This window comes from Corvus cornix, chromosome 3 (genome assembly GCF_000738735.6).
Source record: "Corvus cornix cornix isolate S_Up_H32 chromosome 3, ASM73873v5, whole genome shotgun sequence".
NCBI classification, from domain to species: domain Eukaryota; kingdom Metazoa; phylum Chordata; class Aves; order Passeriformes; family Corvidae; genus Corvus; species Corvus cornix.
Window position 1 is genome coordinate 5,843,968 of NC_047056.1, and position 23,277 is coordinate 5,867,244.

The 23,277-nt window shown below is 38.0% G+C and overlaps 1 protein-coding gene across 4 annotated transcripts in view; it reads left to right on the forward strand.

Annotated features, from left to right (window-relative positions):
• The window catches only part of LOC104691528 (SLX4 interacting protein), a 72,164-nt gene that overhangs the window by 28,278 nt on the left and 20,609 nt on the right, over positions 1-23,277 (forward strand). For all 4 annotated transcript variants that reach the window (XM_019288006.3, XM_019288005.3, XM_010403050.4 and 1 more), the window contains exons 4-5: positions 7,618-7,707; positions 10,759-10,882. In XM_019288006.3, the coding sequence (XP_019143551.1) occupies positions 7,618-7,707; positions 10,759-10,882 (214 nt within the window). The remainder of the gene's footprint in view (positions 1-7,617; positions 7,708-10,758; positions 10,883-23,277) is intronic.

Genomic DNA, 23,277 nt, shown 5'->3' on the forward strand with positions numbered 1-23,277 from the left:
ATCAGGTGGTACATTGCTAATTTCCTCAGCCCTTCTCTATGGTGGTTCTTTTCATGCTGAACAAATCCATCCGTAACTTGCCAATACATACTTGGTGATCTTTTGTTGATGCTTTAAAGTCTGGCAGATTAATATTAAAATACAGCATGTAAAGCATGTATGGGAAAACCTGTGAAAATCATTTAACAAGTTGAATGTCTGAAAAAGGCCCTCAAACCTTTTTATTACTGGCTGTAATTTCTTCAAAAAATTATATTGTCATGTTACAGTTGGCAATCTTTAGGAGTTCTGGAAGCTTTAGTAATCATGGCAGTTGTTTTGATACCTATTGCTGTAGTATCTGATGACTACACACCGAGTAATTCAGCCTTGCAGGGTGTTTTGTACAAGGTGTGTATGAGTGCCTTTGTCTCTCCACCTGGGGAAGAAATGAAATCCCTGTACTGATTTTGTAGAACCCCAAAGGAGGTCCCCCATTCCAGTTTAGTACAGCAGTGGCAATGCAATTCTTCTCATGAATTGCTTTCATAATACCAAACTTTTATTATTGATAGCGCAGGGTAAGAACTCGGTAAGATAATAATCTTTATCTGCATCCACTTACCAATGATGAGGTGATACACAATAATGTGTTATCCTGTGGCACTCCGTTGGTGTGGCTAAGCCCTAGGAAGTGTCCTTAAAATTAAGAATTAATTGCATTTGGGTAGATTGTGAATATGTTCACTTCTCCAGTTAATATGGCCGCTCACCTTCCCCAGCCTGAAGTGGCATAAAAACAGGTTGTTGCAGACATGGGTATTTCATCATCGCTTGCTTGCAATGATTTAAAAAATACCATAGTTTTTAGAATAATACTTCACAACAAGAGGGTGAAAGCAGCTTGTTGGAATCTCAAATTATCTTTTTATTATCTTGAACAAATACTGTGCTGCTATTTCTGTTTTTCTGGATCAGTCCTGACACAGGCAGGGACATGGTGTATATCCTTTCAAAACAATGGTGAGATTGCACTGTTACTTGGAGATTTTGCCCTAAGGAAAAACTTGCTTTTTGCAATTGTTTGAGCTCCAGCTACACGACTCGTTTCAATATGTGGGCTACAAAACCTCCTACGGAATTGGGATCAGACCAGCACAGATTGACAACCTAAATTATGCTTAATTCTCTCATGCAATTTAGGCCTCTTTTTCAACATTGTTCCTGATAGAGCAGTTCTCTGAGACCAGTTCAGATGTTTAGATTAAGTAATTACTGCTTAGCCTGACTGTGGGTGATGAACTGAAGGCGCTGTTTGCACTGCAGCGTTCCTACATTGCTGAAAACATGCAGCTCTTTTACCTCGGCAGGTGCTTGGCTCTCTGAAGGAGGTGTCTTCATTAATTTATTTTAATCTGTTGATTTGGGTGGATCGCTCACAGTTATGTGCTTTAACAACAGTGTGTTAGTCCTTAATTTCAAAGTCTCCAGTGTCATACACAGCTCCATCAGATCTGAAACTCCTTGGTTTTTCTATGTTCTCCTCAGGGCTGAATAATTCACAAGTATTTCTTGTTTTCTTTTTCCTGTAATTTCTTAAGTTTAATATCCTGTCCATCTGCATCTGTTAAGAGTCTAAAATGCTGCCTTGATGTTGCATCCTAGTTTCATGTGTTGTCAGGCCACATTTATCAAAGGTGTGTTCTAAAGGCTTGTTCTCTGCTTGCACCTCTTTGCTTGGCATGGGAACCTCTCAGTGTGATCTTAGTGTGCCTATAACTTATTGATTGACTTTTCAGATAACTGCTTCTTCTCTTCCACTAAAACACCAGAAAATTAAATACTCCTCCCTTCAGGAATTTTTCATACATAAACTATACTTCTAAAAAAAGCAAGCCAACCAGTTGTGAAAGATTACTTAGATATAACTCTTATGCAGGTTATAAAACGGGGAATTTCCTCCCTGCTTTTGGAAAGTCTGAATGCACTTTAGATTGTCCAATTCCTGCTGAATCTGTGTATAATTGAGTACAGCTATCTTTGAGGATAGATTTTCAAGTTAGACCCCGTTCTAACTTGACCTTGATCTGCTTCTCCCTTTTTACTGTTGCAGTGACCCCACAGATCTTTGAAAGCTGGGAATTTAAAAGATCTAGGTGATGTTAGCTGATGGCTATAATCCTTCTTCAGTAAGAAGGATTTATTTATTGAAACTGTTCTCAACTTTAGTATATAAATTTATAACAAAGTACAAGCTTTGTACAATTTCCAGAACCAAGCAGCTCCTATTCAGAAAAAAGGTCAAAAGTGGAATGTAACTTTTTTATCCCCACTCCCGACATTTGCATCGTATTTCTTAAGCATTTTGAAAAGTGGACTTATGTCATGATTTTCTAGAGGGATCCTGGTTTTGGCTTCTTCTGGAGGCTTCTCTCATTTGTTCTGCTCTGTTTCTGAATCAGCTGTTTAGAAATCTTTCTATAATTGCAAGTTCCTCTTGTTAGGTGAGCTCCTGATTAATCTCATGACAGTAAAACCATTCACTGGTGACCTTTTGGTTGCTGAAAACCCCTGAAATAGAGAGTTGGAAAAACACCTTGCTCTGAGCATTAACCAGTGAAACACTATTTCTGTGCAACTTTGCTGCCTGTGAAAAAAAATTCTATTATTCCCCTCCCCCCCCGTACTTTTTTTGGTTTGTTTTTTGTTTGTTTGGGGTTTTTGTTTGTTTGTTTTGGGGGTTTGTTTGTTTTTTTGTTTTGTTTGGGGTTTTTTTTGTTTCCCTTGGACACCCCCCCCCCCCAAAAAAAAAAAAGAAAAAGGAAAAGAAACAAAAAATGAGCAAACCCCTGGAGATTCTGGAGAAAAATATGTGGAAAAGTCATACACATATCAAATTGTAACTTCATCTATTTAAAAGAATGAGAAATGTACGGTGTTAGCTGTCACCAAAGTTCCTCTGTCCCTTGTTAGCCATCAGCAGTGGTGGTGGCATAAATAACTATCCTGACTCCTGTGTTTATACAGGTTGAGGCATTTAAGTACTGGAACAGTGTCCTCTATGGTTTGGGAAACTCTGCATTACCTCCAATCATTGTGCTCCTAGACATGCTTGTAAATGAAAGTTAAATTAATGTTGTATAATGACAGATAAATCTCTTGTACTGTATGCTCACTTGCTTAAGTGATTTTTGCCTCTTGCTATTTAAGAGAAAAAGTCAAGATACTATAAATCATTGGTGCTAAAAGTATAAACAAAAGAAAACAAGTCATTTTCTTTGGGATCAGAAAGATAAAGGAGGAGAATAAACTTCTAATAAGCCCAGAAACGTGAATTTTGTCATAATACAGTTGGCATAGTGTATAGACCAATGACAATACATAATTATACTTAATGCTGCAGATGTTAGAACTTGCTTGATTCAATGCAGAACACTTAACTGATTTTCAGAAAGAACTTACGATGGAAAATATTTCAATTCTCCTGTTTATTTTAAGACAAGATATTTCACATAAGCTTTTTATGTGTGTTTTATTTTATTTTTTCCCACAAAATCTCTTGGCTGTGCTTTTGCCAGCTGGAGACTGGAGATGATAACGTCCTATCAATTTTGTCACAATGCCACAAAGGGCTTCCAGTGGCATTTTTGAGTGGTCATTGGGATCAAGTCTATTTTTTTTTTTTTTTAATTTTAGATATAATCTAAGACTGGAATAAAATTCTCTCTGTAACTAACAAAGTAGCACAGTGCTCAGGGAAGAGGGAACAGTAAGTAAACAGTTCCTATGTGTTCATCATGGAGCAGTTTTGGAGTTTTGAGTGTGTAAAGGTTGCAGCTCGGCTCCTTCCCACCCATTCCAAAAATCAGCCAAACTATCAGATGTTTCTGTTCCAACTCAGCTTCAATTAATTCTGACCCTCCAGCCCACATCCGTAATCTCAGAAATGGGAAACCCTAATATGTGTCTTGGGAGGCTGGTTCTCCAGTGCTGTCTGCTTTAATGATATAGCACATTTGGAGTGGTGTAACTGAATACAAACCCACCATGCTCGTCTCCAGCATCCCAAGGACTTTCTGTTTTTAAGGACTAGTTTTATGCTGTTCAAGTGATGCAGTTTAAGGAAACAAGAGTACCCATGTAGGAACCCACTGATTGTAAAAATGAGTATAGCAATACAAAGTATTTATTTGGGTTTATTTATTCATTGGGGATTTGCAATAATAGTTCACTGTCTAATATGTGCTTATTTCAAGGTTTCAGCAGGTTCTGAGCAGATGAATTTGCTTGACTGACCACTTTGTGTTGGGTTTCGTTCTATTTACGTTACGTGTCTGGTTATATTTTAAATTTGCAGAGGCTATGAAGTGTTTGATGTAGTCGTATAAACAATTTGATTTCTGAAAAGATGTTCTGAATTAGATGCCATTGCTGTACAACAATATACTAACAACATTCTGAGATCATTTTAAGCCCTTTGTTTAGTAACACAATGAATGTCATTAGACTGTTAGAGTAAGAATGTGAACATTAAAAACAGCTTGTAAAAATGAAGAGTTTTTGAAATCTAGAACTATGGGGGATATCAAATTGGAGCATCTGCTTCTGTCTTTAATTTTTGAGTGAAATGTTTTCCTATTGATTCTTGACAAATGTGTTTCCCATCAAATCAGGCATTCAAGTTTCAGTTTTGACAATCACACCTCAAAAAACAATTTTCAGTGCAAATTTTGAGATGGATGTTGAAAGCATGAAATTAAAAGTTGCCATTCTTTTTGTTTGCCTTTCATTTGTGGTACTTAGGAGTCACGAGTTGCATCTGGCAGCCATGCTGACTGGAAACACTTCATTTCCACTAAAATAAAAGCTAGTATTTTCATGGAATTGCATGTCATCAGAGTAAAAATAAAAATAGAAACTTCTATAAGAGCATCAGATCTGCTAATATAAAACTGTGTTCGTTTTTCTTCCACTTGCCTCTGTTCCCTGCAATTATTTGTATTGGCATTTAGTCTGTACTTGTCTTTTGCTGCTGGAGCAGCCAAAGTTGTATTGAGCTGCTCAGTATAAATATCATCCCTACAGCTGTACCGTGTGAAGGCACATAAAGCATAAGTCAGGTGTAGCTCTAGCAGGTATTGTGCAGCTCAAGAATGCAGGGGAGCCTGCGTGGGAGCTGTCGCTCATATCACGTCCAGGACTTATGGAAAATAGGATGTAGTGAGGCTCATGAAGGTTTGTGCTTGTGTTCTCTGACTCCTCATCTTCCTCTTTGCCTGTGCCAGTTGTGCATCCCTGTGTCCTGTCCCAAAGCTGTTCTGGTTGTGTGGTAAAACTGTTGGCTTGTGGTTATTGAAATATTTTCAGGTGTGCTGTCTACAAGAAGAGTGCTCCAAAGCTTAGAGGGATAAAAATCTTCCATGGGGAAACCTTGTCTCTTATAAGGATTTATGCACTATTTACATGTATTTGTTTTTTCTTTGAAGTACTACAAATGTTAGGTGTGTTTGTAAAATTTTAAAGATAATTCTAACTGTACCGTTATGTAGTTTTGAATGTGGTTTGTTATTTTCTTTTTTCCCAGTTGTTTTGAGATTGGCAACTGAGACAAATAGTGCCATTCAGAAGAAAATAATTACAAGCATTCTCTCTCCTTGAAAAACAGGTCTATACTTTGCATCTGTATCTATATATAAAGTTTTGTAGTCATTAGAAAATGATGCCAATTAACATGGAGCATTTGATAATTTGAATTTTCTTGATGTATCAACTACTTGTTTGTTGTTATTAGTGCTGAACCATGAATAATTTACTGGCTTTCACTTTAATCTGCAGCGTCTGCTAACTTTGAAGTTCAGTAGTCAATTTAAAGTTTGCTGGAGCTGACTAATGATTCACCAGAGATTTTTGTGAGATATTTTGTCATCCATTTAAAGCTTGGAAAGGTTTGCTGTTGCAGCCATCTGGCAATTCTTGGTTCTCTGGAGAAAAGAGAAGCCTTTTGATACAATAGATCAAAGCATTCTGCTCTTTCAGTGACTGATACCTATAAGTAACTTAGAAGTTTCTCAAAATGATTTCACAATGCCTGTCTCATTTCCCAAACTTTTGCATTCTAGCTACAATACAACACTGGCCATGAATTACATTTTAATTATATTTGCATCATTATTTAGAAACTTCTGTTTGCAGTTGATTTACAGATCCAAGTGTTCTATAAACCAAGAGGTTTTTAATTTACCAAATACGCTGCTATGATTAATACAATCAATGCTAAATCTTGTGGCTCTTAGTGCTAATGGCATAGGTAAGGGTACTCTCAGCAACTGTACTTGTGCTATACCATAAGCCTGAGATATTGATGTATCCCTTAGACTGTAGGTGATGTAAAACTAGAGTCTAAAACCATATATCCCACTATTTGTAGAACTAACTCTGTTAGCAGTTGGAATTCTGAGATTGGGCTTTGCAGATGTTTGGCAGTGAAGAGCAGATATGGAGAGAGTGAGTGAGGACAGGAGGTGAGCACTGCAACATCCCTTGAAACGAGCCCAATCTCACGCCGGATGGTCCGTGCACATGGGAAGTTTGTCTGGGATCAGGATGTTGTTTCTATTCTGTCAGACATTCCGGATGTGCAGTTGCCATGACCGCACATGTCCAGTCTTCTCACAGAGTGACTTCATTGCATCACAAGTGCGCCACAAGCAGCCAAGCCAGAATGATTAAATTGGCTTTTACCTTGCATGTTATTTAGTTAAAGGGTGTCTGAGTGAGATTTGGTGCTGGGTTTAAAAGGGAACCCATTGGCTTGTAATGCCCCATATCTCTGTGCAGGTCAGGAGGCAGCAGTGAATAAATGCCCAGTGGAACTGGGATGTGTTCATGCCATTCACTCTTCCTGGTGTTAGTTCATTGTAATGATTGATGTACCAATGAAAGAAAATAATCCTTGTCCGTCACACTGTCCTCAATCAAAACCTATCAAGGAATTTCAGAAATAGCTGATGTGTCTTGGGATGTAGCCTATATCACCCTACTATCTCTATGTAGTCTTTGGTAATAGTTAAGCCTTATTATTTAACCATTCAAAGTACAGTAATGACTAAATGGCAAATGTGGTATATACCAAATATCCACTGACAAGTCCTTCAAACTTGCTGTTCTTTACATTAGGCAGCTTGGAGAGAGGAAAAGACTTCTAAGATGCTGAATTTTTAAGTACTGAATAAACTTTAAACACCAACTGGATAATTAATGTGGTACCAAATTTTCAGAAAATAGAATGATGTGAGTTTGGTGAAGGAAGAGCTAATTTTTCACACATTAAAATTTGCTTGAACTCAGATTTAAAAGTGGCATTTAAATAGCAGAAGAAAATTCCACATACTTCTGCTTGTTATATTTCAGTGAGCTATCCAAGATAGGTCTGGTGCTCTTGTTTCTTGTCCACAAACAATGATAAATTTGTAATTGCGTACTTCATAAACTTCCACAATTTAGTGTTCTGCCTGCTGTAACTCTGAATCAGATGCATGTGCTTACCTGATTGTTTATCTCCCCGTCTGCTCAACATGTGCTTCCTAGCAGCTACAGTTCAACATGTTTTTTCTTCTTTTTTTTTTTTTTTTTTTCCAGTGTGGGAACTTTGCTGTCTTGGTGGATGTTCATATTTTGCCTCAAGGCTCCAGTAAAGACACCAGCTGGTTTTCAGATCATGAGAAAGAGGTACAACAAATATCAATTCTACTTCAAAAGCATGTGGCTGCAGGGAAAATGTTGGATTGCCTTGAACTGTTCAGAATTTTTCAGTGTTATGAGAATATTGTTAGTTATACCTAAGCATCAGTGGTTGCTGTGGGACCCCTAAGTCAACCATATGTGCTTTTTGGGTCACTAATGACCACTTTAAATTTGCTTTTTAATTTTTAAACTCTGTGTGTGTGCACATATATGCATGCATGCAATGTGGATTCTTCTGACTTAGCTTTTAATTTAAAAAATATGTTTCTCATGAACATTTGTAAATTATCTTCTGTGATATAAACCAGATTGTGCCAGGTATCGTTTTCTTGGTGAAATATCTTTCTATTAATTTTCTTTTTTCATTCTGAGAAGTGTAAATGATATTGCATTTAGAGGGTACAAGAAAACATAAGTATGCATGATAAACCATAGTAGAACTGTTGCATCTTATGAAAAGAAACTTCCATGATTTTTAAGTGTATCATGTGCATAACCTGATGAAACTGGGGAAAATCAGTGCATCAGTGAGCTGCAAAATTCTGCCTGTAACTTTCATCAGAATATAGAGAAATCACACATGATCTTGTGATGAGTTCCTGGCTGGAGCTTTCTCCTCTGTGTGGGAACTTGAGAAGTTCCCTATTGAAAATGAAGGCAGGACATGTTTGGGATGCCTGTGGACTTTCCCGCAAGTCTCCGTTACGGTAATTTTCAGCAGATAGCTTCCCTAATAATGCCATCATTAACTTGTCACTGCACAGCGTCCCCAGACATCTCAGAGTAATACATTTAAGTGAAATTAAAAGAAACAATAAATTAATATCCTGAGGGAGCAAAAGCCGAATATTTAGCAGTTTGTGGTTCATCTGATTTGTGGTTTATTAAGCAGAGAAATAAGAAAATAGGGAAAATATTTTAGATTTCTTTTTTATGACTAAATGAATGCTCATTCCCTTTTCTATTTATAACCAGCTTTACGCTCCTGGTTATCTGAGTTTTAAACGTTTTCAAAATGTATTTTGTAAGACAGCCAAAACAAAAGAGATTAATTTCAGGAAATTAGATCATGATTGATTTAATAAAGAGGCATGACAGGACAGCATTCAGTGCATTTCTGTGACTGCACGTTTCGAGAGAAGTACAAAGGTTGCATATTTTCAACAACTGAGAAGTGTGAGTCCAATAGCTTTGCAATTCACTTCCTGAAAGTCCTATGCAGAATCTTTGTGTAAGTGAGGGGAGGAAGGGTCCCAAAGAAAGATTATTTTGACATATTTTTTATGAGGGCTTTTACATGTTCATCTCAAGTGGTTTCTGGAAAATACTAGTGGTGGTGCAGCCCTCTCTGCCTGTCTGTGGGAAATGTGGATGCCTCTGTAACAAATGCAGCTCCTGCTGATCCCCTGCTTACCCTGGATGAAATGCATTGGCTTGAGCTCATGGACCCTGGTGATGCTGTCCCAGTGGCCTTTTGGCTGCCAGCTCCTCCTTGGAGCATGTGCCATGGAGGGCAGGATGGGAACTTCACCAGTGCCCAAAGCATGGGATTGGTGTAAGGAAATACAGCTGGGTGTTGGAATGACCACCAGCACTGTGACACATTGGTGTGACCAGTTGGATGTAGTGTATTCTTGGGATTGCTGTGAGATGCTGCAGTTTTTGTCCTCCTTCTGCCCTTCCAGTTTCCCTGCCCTTTCTTCCACATCCCTTTTCCCCTGGAATAGCAAAGTCAAAGTTTTATCTTTGCACTCTGAGGTCTATAGGGTACTTTGTGGAAAGCCATTTAAATAATATTTCCATAAGCCTAACAAGTAAAACATGTTCCATGTAAATGAAAGAAGTGCATGGTAATGTTTATTGCTGCAGAAGGAACCAAAGACAAACCATGTTTCTGCTGCTTTCTAGACCTTTTCATTCTAACCTGAACACAGGCCCATGAAGGAATGTGTAATGGGAGCACTTTAATGAGTTAAACAGAAGAAAAAGCAAATACAGTAATTTATAATTGTACTCTACAAGCAGAAAGGAAAATATATTTCTTACTGTAAAGAGAAAATACTGGTTGTGATTGACTAATGTATGTGCCCTGCTTTTATTTAGAGCAATGCACTAAAAATTTGTTGTTCTGAGTACTTTCTACATTAATCAAAAGGAAATTTCAGGCCAAGATAGCTTAGAAACTACTTATATAATTTTATGTGTTACCCAAACACATTACAGAGGTAAAGTTATATTTTTGTGTGCCACAAAGTATTGCTTCTGTGAGCACATAGTTATGAACAATGGAAAACGAGAACACTGAGGAAAGGGCTCAAATATGTATGTGTGTATTAAGCTTAAAACTTATTCTGGTATTCAAGAGATGAATTTTTTGTTTTTACTCCAAGTATTTTTTTTCCTGGGTAATTCTGGCTGAAGGCTTTGTTCTTCTGGAGTTGTGTGTGGTTTTATTGTGCTTTGTTGAAGAAAGTATGAAAGATATGAACATTTATGTTTAGGAGCAGAACAATCTAAATTAATTAGAGCAATTAAGTCGCTGTGACCTAATTTGTTCAGAGTCTTCTCTCTTTCCACCCCCCTCTCCCCCCTGAAATTACACTGAAGCAGAATATCTGTTGTGGTTTATAAGGATTCTTGTAGAGAAATAGTGTGTTGACAATTCCTGAGAGGATTTATACTAAAATTTTGCTTAAATAACTCATGCTGTGATACATTTTTAACATGTATCCTACATTTTAACATTTTCCTCCTTTGAATGCATATGAAACTAATTTCTGATAAAAAAGTTAGCATTGTAATATAATGTATTTCATCTGCCAAGTAAGAATTTCATAATGTACTTTCCTCTCTTGTTCTGCAGAAAAATGGTTTGATTGCCCTCCTTTTTCCCATTCATTTCCTAACTGATGTGCTTCTGCTCTCAATGTTTTTCCTTTTAATGTGAGAGGGGGTAATTTTGTATTGATTTCTGCTGTGTGCCTGTGGGCATTTCTGTAAATTTAGATCAAACCAGGCCGGTGGTTTCTCTTTCAGGAGGTCTGCAAGCTGCTAGAAGAAGTTGTTGCTTCAAGGGTCAAACACTACTTGGAGGCACATAAACAACGTGGTCAGTGGAAAGCCATGGAATATGGATCATCTGGGCCTTTGTTTCTTACCGGTAAAAGAAATTATTTAACTTAGTGTGAAGTAAAGTCATGGGGAAAATACTGTTCTTCATTTTTTTCTGTGAGAAACTTGCCATCAGGAAGGCCTGAAATAGCTGATGTTTGGGTATGGAATTACTTCAGTTAGTGAACAAATTAAGTGGATTTTAATTTTCTTTGTTACTTAAAAGTGAATGTAGTGCTGGTACTATTAGTCCAAGAGCCTATTATTAGAATTTAGAAAAAGAACTTATATAACCTGCAAAATTGATTGAAATCTTGCTGGTTAGTTAAGTCTCCTTTTTACTCAAACATTTAGTTTAGAATTTTTAAATACAGAAATAATACAGAAATAATATCTTTACTTCTCCTGCTTTGGGCAATCTGTTCAGTCTTAAAAAGTCGGTGTGGTGTGATAAATGACATTTGTCATTCCACCAGTGCTGCTGCAGGCTTGGCAGCAGCACCCATCACCTTGGGAGTGCAGAAGAGAACAGCATTAAGAGCCTTCACCCCATCGGAGCTCTTTTTTTGTGTTTGTGTAAGGGTTGAGACCAACGGGTGCCATTTCAGTACATCTACATTTGAAACTAAAGATCACGGTCACTTGTAGCTTGTACCTTGATGTTAGATCAGCTTTGGGGCTAATTGGCTGCCAGTTTTTGTTTGATACCATTGCACCAATAGCATAATGGTGGGGTTTAGTTGATAGGCTTATCTGTTGGTCTTTTATCATACCAGCAATTTATTTTTAAATAGTTCTTGGGCAAAAAATTACAGATTTTTGTTACTAGCCTGGAGCAGGTCATAAACTTGTCACAGAAAAGAAGGGCTGCAGTAGTAAAGCTCTGTGTTGGCCATGGTTTGTCACATTTCCTTAAATACATTGAGGAATCTCTGCTGAAGTGTGACTTCTGCAATGCATGTAATTACATACTTACAATATATGATCACTGTACTCATAAATTTTAGAATTCAACATATGTTATAGTAACAATTTTAATAGTGCACAAATTCTTTGCCTCTTGAAATGCTTTCCATTATGGAAAAGGTATATTCCTATAGAATTCTATTAGATGGTTGCAGCTTTAAACACTATTGTCAATAACAATGAGTGGCTTTAATGAGAAAACACAGGTTACATGCTGTATGGTTGGCTTATTATTGCAAAATTTTAGGCATATATGGGAGCCAGGTTCTTCTGGCATGACATGGCCTTTTTCTCACCCCCAAGAACACAATACCACATAAGCAAGGGGTGCTTCAGGCCACTAAAGTATTTTCAACCTCTTTTTTTTCCTTTCAAGTAGTAACTACATTTTATCCCTTTAAAATATTACTAATGTAAAGCACATGAACTTTCAGACCCCTGTACTTTTCTGATTGTGAGTGAGCAAAAAGAATTTTCTTCAGTGAAAGCAGAGGGACATTACAGATGGTGGGATCAGAATTTCTAAGATTTGTTGAGATTCTTCTGTGTTTTCTTTTATCAAGGGATGTTTTTTATCATTTATTTTTTTAAAGTTTCCTGCCTCAGTAAAAAGTAGGTTTTGAAAAATGATGATTTTATAAGGTAAAACTGCCAGACATAATAACCGGTTTTATATATGTGGGCAGATGCAACACTGATCTGAGGGTGTTTGTGAGAATTTAGGGTCTTCTATTTTCTTTTGTATCATGAACATTTCAGTAAAAATACTGGTATGCTGTCCGAGGGTTGTGAACTGATCTTCTGCTTGACTCTTCCCCTTGTTTCCTGAAAATTAAAATCTTAGGGATATGCATTTGAGGAGGTCATCAGTAAGATCAGTGACAGTTTTAGATTAAAGGATATTTACTTTGGATGAGGCAGAATGACTGTTCCATCAGTTTTCTGCAGTTAATCTCACCGTCATTAATTAACAATAAAGAATTAAAGGAAGAAAACAGGCTGTGATAACGAACATTCATGTTAAGCTTCATTTCCAAAGCCAGCTCTTTCTTCTTCTCTCAGCCTGCTTTGCTCAAGGCTGTAATTTGTAAGAAAGGAGTGCTTTGTTCAGGTCCAAGAATCAAGTTTCTTCAAGTTCTATTCAAGTCTGTTCTTACCTGGGGAGGAAATAACAGAATAGGTGGGTGTTCACTGGGGCAACCGGGCCCTGCCTCTAAGGACTGACCCTTTGAGGTGAGCCACAGGGCCGGGAGTCTTCACCAGTTACCTCTTGTGTTCTGCCTTCCTCTCTAGGATCACAGGTTCTGTTTGTAGGCTGCAGGGAGATGGTTTTGTGTTTTTCACACCAATGAAGTGCCTCATTCCAGGCCAGTGCTTGGCTGGCAGTGTTGTGTAGCACACAAAGGAATGCACGAGCCTGGTACTTGCTCCACAGAGGTGCTGCTGGGAAAAGGCTTCAGCTGCAGCTATTGTTGCATTTGGAGGCTATGAAGAGTTTGAGTTCTTCAAACTCTGAGTGGTTTCTTTTGCTCCAAGTTAGTCAATCTGTATTCAAACCCCTGCTATTGTAAGGAAGTGTGTATCTATAGAAGGAACCTCCACACGCTTACTAGCTGGCTACTTACTATTTCCAGTGTCCCAGGTCAGCATTCCATCCCTGTCTGAAGATGCATCTTTTCAAGTCAATTTTAGCTAGTTTGCTGTACACACTGCGGGATGTATTCAAAATTTCTTGAAAAGAGAATTATTAGACCAGTATTAATAAGATTTTAGGCTACCTTTAATGTGAAGGTATGTTGTATTAGGTTTCATTTCAGAACTAGAAGCCAAGCTACTTTACTTCAATGAGCAGATCTAATCCTGCAAGATCTGTTGAGCAGGGAAGACTTGTTAAGTCTTCTACTTCCTTACTACTATAACTATTTTGAAAAGAAAATTTTCACCTATCACAGCTTCTTTTTAGTATTAATGTTATATTCTGTTTAATATTAATATTATTTGACACTACCTTTCATTTTTGTGGCACTTAATGTAAATATCCATGCAAGTTACTCGTTAATTTACGTTTCTTTTTTTCTTTTGCATTTGAGTTCCACCCACTCTACAGTGTGTGGTGGGTCGCATACCAGCTCATTAGGAAATCTGTGGGTGTTAGACACAGGAGAAGAAAGAAAGAAGGAAAGAATGGAAAAATGAGAAAAAGTAGCCAAGACAAGCAAGTTCTTCCTATTCTTCCTTCTGTCTGAACAATTTCCACACCCCTCCCAAATGTCCAGTATGAACAATTTGCCAAAGTAAGCTTTAATTTAGTCTTTGGACATAGGCTTTGGTATAAACTCTCTGTTTCCTGTGTTTAATTAATGTCCAAACATGTTTGACTTTGGTTTATTTTATTTTTTTAAAGAGAAATTTAAAATGGGGTGGATTTTCAAAGGTTGAATTTTGCCTGCATCACATCTGCATAGCCAAAATCATGCGAGAAGGATATTGGCCAGGTATGGCTTGTGACTGCATTATTTGAAGTTTCATGTTCCACAGAAAGTGGCTGGTTTTGATCAAGAGCAGTGAGAATTAAGAGGAGACTACAGAGGACTGAGTAGAGATATTAAATACAGGAGAAATGACAAAGGATGAACTGAAAACAATAAGGAAGAAGGTAAGGTTTACATGGGCACAGAGGAAACAATAAGGAGAAGTGAAAAAAAAATATGGCTGATAGAAATGTCAGTGTTAGAAATGGAAGGAAGGAAGAGGGTATATTGTAAACTGACCTTCTTCCCCCTCTTGAGGGAGGAGAAAGTTAACTATGTTTTTCCTACAAGTAATTTTCAGATCTATTCTCATTCCTTCCCTAGCATCCTTGCTGTTTTTCTTGGCTTGAGGGTGGGACATTTTTGCTCTGATTTCAGATCTTTTTATTGTACAGTCTCTTCTACAGTGAAAATAATTAGAGATCATGCTGTCACATGGCACAGTGAGCTCCTAGCTTGATTTTATCTGCTTTCCCTGGGATTCTGTATATTTTTTTACATATTTTTAACTTTCTTCTCTAATGAAATGGGGCTTACTGTGGTCATGTTTTCTGTGTTCATCTGTTCATCCAGGTGTTTTTGCAAATGTGACTGTAGTTTATTAACAGGTAGAAGTCTCAGACTTGAAATTCTCTGACATTAACTTCTGAGAAGCTTACTAAAATGAGAAACTGGAAGAGATACAAGAGCTGTTATGAGTAGTTCAGCCTTACAAAGATCTGGAGTCAAAGTTCATGTCTCATTTAGTGTAAAGAAAAATGCATAAGATGCAATTTCATAAGAAAATACTTTTCTCTTGCTTATGAAACGATTTTTTTGGCTCCTGCAAGCACACAAAAAATATACAATAAATCATGATGGTAAATATTCCAAACTCTTTTGGCATTGCATTTTAATTTGAACATTATGATGTTTTTAAGGGAAACACCCTTTTCAGACTGCCCCAGTTTGCTTTAGGAGTGTTCACTATTGCTGTAGGACATGAATTGTGTGAAATGCTTGTAGGGTATGTCCCACATTATAATCCTGTAACAGCAAAACTGATTTATTCCCACCCTCCCAGCTGTTAAGTCACACTCCTCTGCTGTGAAACTGTTGGTTTGGTTTGAACTAGAATCTTTTCACTTGCCTTGCTCAAACAGCAACTCTACAACACTTTGATGGATGCAGCTACAGGGGAGAATAAGCTGCCATAGGGGACTGAGAAGGAGTCTTTCAAATGAACTTTGATAGTTGCAGTTGCACATTGTAATATCTGTCTCTCCAAAGAATTACATTGCAGCTTCTCTACAATGGGCTCATTTATGATTTGTGGCCAAGTCCTGCAAATCTGTGTGAACTTTAAACTTACATTCATCTGTCTGTGACAACAGAGCTCCCTGAAGTATGCAGTAACTTATGCAATAACTTATGAAAAATGTTTTGATTAGTATCACGTACTTAATATTTCCTGTATTTGCTTTAGGTTACTTCCCCCCCACCCCATTTTTACAGCCAGATAATGGGGGAATAAGGGCATTTTTTTTTTTCACCAAAGCATTTTTCTTCTAGAAGATCGAGGTTATATATCTGAACTTTTTGTTGTTGTTGTTTGGTTTTGTTCTTTTCTCAGGGTAACTGATACTTGACAAGAACAAAAGAAATGTCCATACTTACACACTCTTTGGGTGTTTTCTTTTTCTGTGATTTTTTTTTTTTTCTATCTTACCTTAGATTGTAATACAATAGAATTGGGAAAAATGCCAAGAAGGGCAACAGAGATGATCTAAGATGAGGAAATGCAATACAGGGAACAGTTGAGTGTTCCTGGACTCTTCAGCCTGGGAAGTATATAAATTAGGGGGAATACAACCAAGATCTATGAAATCATTTCTTGTCTCATTCTTTTCCAGTTTGAGAGCAAGGGTGTATCAAATGAAGGCATTGGAAATGCTGTGGTAGTTAGGGGAACTGTGGAACTCTTTGCCAAAGGATAATGGGCATGATAAAGGCTTGTGCTGCATCCACAGCAGCAAGAGAGAGTATTCCAGCAAGGGGACAGAATCTCCTTTGGTGCACTAAAGGCCTGAGTTGAGAGGGCTTGGAGCCTGGCAGTTACCAGGGGAATAACCATGTGCACTTGGCTCTTGTATTTAGTGTCTCCTTGTAGGCATTTTACAGCCAAGGTGTTTGGCTTTAGGGACCTTTGGTGTTCCCCTGTGTGGCCTTTCTTACCACCGTGCTCCTCTGTAAAACAAGACTTCATTCAGTCAGAGTCAGTGGGAGTTAGAGACTGGCAGAGGAAGTTCTGCACTGTCTGGGACTGAAGCATCTACCTTTGGAAGGATCTTCTGTCGTGGCACTGATACTGGCAGAGGCTTCAGCAATGGTTGTCTCTGTCTTACACGGGATATTTGCAGCTGCAGCACCAGGTGGGTTGAATGTGATCTTCCTATTTTACTTCTTCCCTGGTGGCAGCTCCCCGTGAAATTATTTATGGTCTTGGGTGAGAAATGAAATGTTGTACTTATTTTAAAGATTCCTTAATAAAGTGTTTTATGTAGATAGTATTGGATTGAAAAGAAATATAATTTATTTAAAACAACAGGAGAGTTGTTTAATTTGGTGTATTTTTGTGAAAAGGAAGAATTTGCTGTTGGTTTTGAAAACAGTCTTGACCTCTAGCCTTAAAATAATCTCTGCCTTAATGCATTGTATTGCTTTCTTTTGCTTTCATCGTTTCCATTTTTTGTCTCTTGTTTCCATATGATTTTCTTCATTTTATGAGAAGAAAAAATAGTATGAAAAGGACCCCTAGTTGTGTGTGTGCAAAAAAAATAGTGTTTGTATGCACAAACAGCTACTCTTACACATCTGTGTGAACTATAAAGGTCTTCCTTCATCATCCAAGTATTTCTGCAGTGATTTTGCTGTTAGTATTTCAGTTTATGCAAAGACACATATATTTATTAATTTATGCAAATTTGAACTTTATCTTTGGTGTTTTCATTCTATAGTTAGGCAAAAAAATCAGCATCCATTAATCATGTGTCTTTACAAAGTGGAGTTATGTGTCTCAGTCTCTCAAAGTTGGCTGGAACTTGATAGGTAATTTATCTCCATCAGTTAAAAATGAAGTTTAGGGTACTAGTTTGATGCAGGTGTTTCAAGTTAGGCAAGATGAACCCCGCCTTTAATTTCTGATTTGATACTCACCTGAGAATATCAAAGTGACTCTCATCTAGGCTAGGGAACATACCTTTGGAAAGAGCCCTTGGCATGCTTGTTCTGAGTGGGAATTCAGCATTTTTGGAGGGCACATGAGGTGAATTTGAAAATCTGTTCCTAAGCACTATTTCTTACTTGACTGCCTTACTCTTCTTTGCAACGTATTTTCCTCTTGAAGGTGCTCTTTCATGTGTGCTCGCCATAGGCTTTACAGCTTCTCTAGTCCCTTGAAATCAGGAATACAGAGGATGGATTCTCAGTGTACAGCCCATGGACCTGTTTTAGCACTAGGCACAGCTGGAAGAGGTGGCAGATAGGTTTGGGGTTTTTTTGAGTGCTCACTGTTTTGGTTGAAATGTTTTGATCCTAAAAATTAACTAGGTTTACAGTGTCTTTTGTGTTTAGTTCAACTGTGCATTAAATGAGGTGGAAAAAACCCCAAGGATTGATTCTTATTTTGAAATTAACTGTTGGGTTCCTTTTAAAAATGTTCTTTATTAAGTGTATCTAAAGAGAGCAATATTGTTTTGGTTAGAATGTAAGCAAGAAAGAATAGGGATTTGAAATAATACCTGAAAGAAATGTGATTTCCCTAGAAATGTTCAGAGGAATTCACTTAATTGCAACCAGAAGTTTGACCTGGAAGTGTAATGTTTTGACCTTTTAGCTGTCTGGCTTCCTAAATGTGTTGTTTTGCTCTCTTTAAACTGTGAGAAAATCTCTTTTATACATCTTTAACCCTTGCCTTCCCTAAAAGTCTCAATAAAGTCTCAGTAAAAGTCTGCAAACAATCACCAGCAAAAGAAAAATCATCATGATATTTTAAGGAAAAAAAAAAATCATTGCATCTATGTGTTGAGCACTGAAGTCCTTTCTATTTTCATTTTAACTGGAAGTAATTGGGGGTATAATTTCACTGTTAAATATGAATAGGAATTTCTTTTAAACTTTCCATGCTGCCGTATTATACAATAATACTCTCCTTTGTTCTTTTGTTCTTAAGTTTCATTATCATATGACCAAGGTAGAAATTACAGCTTTTAAAATTGCAAACATTTTTGTGGGTTTATTCATATTTGGAAAATTTTTATTAGCCATTATAGGAATCTGTCCAGGTAGAAATGGAGGGCCAATTCCTGAAAAAAACTGTGCCTCTTTTCCCCGTGTAAGTAGTTCAGTGGGAGCAGTTCTGGGTGTTTGATTCACCACTGAAGTACCAGGTATGTTGTGGTTGTTGCACACTAAGTATTTCTGTGGACTACAAAGGCACAGCGGCAGACCACAAACAAAGGCAACGCAGCAAAGCTTTGCAGGGCCCGTGCCTTAATTTGTAAAAAAAGAGATAATTAAATAAAAATTGAGTAGTGTAGCAAATAATAAAGACTTTTACTTAAAAACAGGAGAAAAAAAGTTCAGTGTAATCTTGACTGTGTTGTGGACTTTGAACTTGATGTATTCCATCAACTTCAGACAGATCAGAGATGTTGTAATGCACAGCAAATTACACATATTCAGGGAGAAACATTCAATAGTCACTGTACAAATCCAAGTTTAAATGTCAAAACTTGCTTTAGAAGGAATAGAAGATGGCAGTTTTGTATTTGTTTACTAGGCATTTTTTTCTTAATTCCTTTAATTAAGATGTTTTGTTTGGTGGGGTTTTTTTTTATGTGTACGCGTGTGGGCAACCAGAAGTTTGTCCATAGAATATGGGTACTGCCTGTCTTTTGTCTGCTGTTTACTTGCCATGGCACAAGACAGGGTTGTGGAGTTTGGTCTTTTGCATAAAGGACCTTACCTTTGATATTTAGTTTTGAGGAAGAGGATGTCCTGTTTACTTTTTTTTTGCACTTGGCATCTGTTAAGCTGATGTTGGACATGGAGGATGCTGAGCTGTGCCATTCAAGGTGGTCCCTTACAACACAGTATTCTTGAGTGAGCTAAGACGAGTGGTTTTATACAAACCGGTTTGCAGTCAGTCTCCAGCTCTTTGCACCAGAACCAGAGCTGAGCTGGTGGCAGTGAGCAGATGATCACAATCATAGTTGTTCTTGGTCTCTTTTGGTGGTATCCTCTTTGCATCAGAGCTTATGAGAGCAGAAGGAGATTGAGACTTATTTGGAAATAGAGCCTTTCAGCAGCTGACTTAATTATGGTCTGCTTGCCAGCATTTAAAAAGAGAAGATACAGAAGGCTCTATTGTGGTACTTTCCACCTATTTTCTATGCCCCAGAATTTCCTTCTGTTCTGAGCTTTTACAAATCTAACAAGAGTCTGTTGTGTGAAAAGACAAAACCTGTGAACCTCTGGCACAACTTGCTTTATTCAGACAACAGGATGAAACTGCAGGTTCAAGTCCACACATGCCTCTTAGAACTCAAGTTCTTTTGAAGTGTCCTCTAGATGTTAGCATAGAAGAGGAGTCATGGCCATCACCATCTACCTCCTAGCTCCACTGGGATATCCTAACAGGATTCCTCAAAAAAAAAAAAAAAAAAAAAAAATTTAAATATAAGAATATTTTGTGCTATATATCAAGATCACCTTTGAAGAAACCGTTTCATGTTCACGCCACTTTTTTTAAGTTCTGCTGAATATACCTGCTCCTGGTTGTTATCTCCCTCTCTCCCATCACATTTCCAGTGGCAGTGTTGGGCTTTTTCACCAAACCCAGAGCTTTTGTAGCCCTGTTATACAATATATTCCTGACATTTTTAGTGACCCTTGCCTAGAGACCTTGTTAATGGTCGAAGATGAAAGTCTTGGCAGCTGTGGGAGCTTTAGGGTTAAAACCCTTTCCTCTTGGGGGTAAAAGTTTTGCAGAAGTTATTTCCTATTGCCAGGGAAAAAAAAAATGGGGCCTGGAGACCTGTGAAAGGTTTGATTGACTTTATTTGAAAATCTTTCAGCATCATAGTATTTACACCAGTGATTTTGTTGTTCTAATTAACAGTAAGGGGAACCAGTCTAGGCTGATGAATTCCAAGAGGTTAATTTCCACGTGTTGGTTGAATTTTTGTGCTTGAAAAAACTTAGCTTTGTAGAGATTCATCACACTTAAAATACAAAATCCTCCATTTCAAGTACTTCATGGCATCAAAGATTTCCTGCAGCTCATGGATTTCTTCACGGAAAAACCACAGAGACAGGCTGAAAGGACATATTTTGTAAAAGTGGCATGTGCTGTGTTAGGCATTCCCTAGTGCCCTGTGAGTCAAACTTGAGTCCATCAGAGTGTCTGTCTCATCTGAGCCAGAATCTACCTTTCTTTTATCGCTGTGAGGAGTTCAGTGCTATGAGTGATTGGTCCATTTGGGTAGAGCTGTGTTTGTCCAGTTTGTGGGATGTACTCAGCCTGATGTGCAAAAGTGGCACTGGCCAGTTTAACTGAACTCCATCGCAGTACAGACACTTCGAAAATCCTTCGGCTTCTCCTGGGCTGCTGACTTGTCAGACAGTGTTTACCACAGGGTTTGTTTTCCAGCTCTCTCTGCCTTTTGGCTGGTAGCAACAGATGCCTTTTTCAGCCTTTCTCTTGGTTGTTGTGCTCATTCCAGTGGTTAAAGAAGTCCAGGCATGTGGCTTTCTCTGGAATATGGTTTAGATGTTCAAAACAGGGAGCGTTCGTAAATAGCTTTCAGTTCGTGCTCGTCACATGCAATTAATAATGTGGTTATTGAGTCTGAGACCAACAAAAGGGTGAAATCAAATCTTGTCTCCTGTTAGAAAACAGTTGTCTGTGGTAAAGGTGCACGGACCATCAAATATGTTGCTCTACATTTACCTGCTTGAATGCATTGGCAGGTGCTGCTGGATGTTACTGCTCATACATTATGGATGGATATGGATTTTCCAGGAATGGATCAGCCTTCCTCTCCGTTCTTAAGTATTAGTGAGGAGAAGATGGTCTTTTTCCTTCAGAGCTGCTGTGTTCCCAGGACCTCCATCAGGGGCATTAATCATCTTGCAGCCAGATGGTCTCAGATGTGCTTTTCTTCATTCTTTCCTCCAGAACAGAACTAACAGCAAGGCTAAGAAATGCCTTATCTTGGACCTGGTTTTGCAGGATAGTTCTGATTTTGCAGTGAATTCTCCACCTCTCCTGCTAGAGGAGAGCCCTACAAACCTACTCTAGGATTTCACAAAATGGCTCAGTCCAGTTTTGCACTTTGTGGTTCATATTCTGAATGGTTTAGACAGTGTGCTGTGTCCAGCTGTCCAGGTTCTGGTAGCAGGAAGGGTTTGTCTAGGCCCATCCCTTCTTCTCTTGATCACACTCTTTGAAAGGTTAATTTCTTTCTTCCAGTCAGAGACCCTGTTCCCAGATGGCAGCTAAATCTTGTCCCCAGGTCCTTGGTGGGAAGGATTTCTTACCTATTTGTGTTGGCAACTGGCCTGTGTTCAGAAGATTTAGCAGCTAGAACAGAAGCAGTAATGCTAAAAAACTACTGAAAGAGTAAGGTGAAAAAAATCAGCAATCTGGTTTTGTCTGTACTTGGTTTCAGCTGCTGTGAGGCACCCTGGAAAAAGACACAGGCAAATTCCATCCCTGAATTTATTTGCAGGTATAAGAGTTGGCAAGGACAGACCCTGCAGCAATACTCACTCAATATTGCACCCAAGTATTTTTTGTCCATTCTTCAAGTGTATTGATTTAATGGCCTGAATGCTTTTCCTTAGCTATTAAACTTCTTTTTAAAAAGCTTATGGGCTTGATGCTACGTTTTTCAGTACGCATTTTCCTGTGTACTTGCTTACAGTAATCACTTTCTTTGAGCTGAAGGCAGACTGTATGGAAAGAATGGATGCCATCTGACCTGTTGCAGTTGTTTTGAAGCCCACTCTTTGCTGTATAAAACTTTGAACTGAAGATGCGTCTTGTTTAAAAAATATCGAGTGGATTCCAGAAAAGGCTTTGGAATTTTCAGCAGCTTTTTGTATATGATGTCTTGCATCTGCTGTCCCTATCTTAGACTTGGCTTTAAACTTAAATGCCAATATTTTATTTGAATCTCTTCTAAATTAGAAATGGCAGCCTACTCTGCAGCACATGGTATTTGTTTTGGGAAGGAAAACTGCACAATTAACGGTAGGTTCAGAATAAAATGTTCCTTTTTTTTTGTGTTGTTTACAAATGATCAGGACTTTTGATTCCATGGTGAATAATTTTAAGTGGAGAAATATGAGTGCTAAAATGCAGTGTAATAATAAGTCTGTGGAGCACTTTGAAGATGAAAAGCTCTATGTACTGTAAACATCATTATTGGTATAGCCTAATCTGTGTGGAAAAATTAATCTAGCATGAGCTAAGTGTAGATTTTTTTTATTTTAATGTACAGTTTAGTGTTTCAGAAAGTTCAATGCACCTGTGTATTTACTTCCACATTGTAACATTAGGAATTTATCCTCTTATATTTTTAATGTGTGTTGCAATGATTTACTTTGTTGTTACTTTTCAAAAGTAGAGTCAGTTCTAATCCACAATAACCTTTCAGAAACGTGAAGTGTCTAAGCTGGGAGGGAAAATGGTATGATATAAAAATACTGTGTGATGAGAAATAGGTGCCTGTCAGATATGGAAATGTTTTTGGGGCAGTCAGCCTTAGGCTTGTGCTGTGGCTTTGGACAAGTCTGGAGTGAAGTAGGGAGCCGGGCAGGTGCCAGATCGTGCTGGGGAGTGAACACCTGCCAGGCTGCTCCAGATAACTCAGCAGCTCAGAGGCATTTTCCCAGGCTCCCA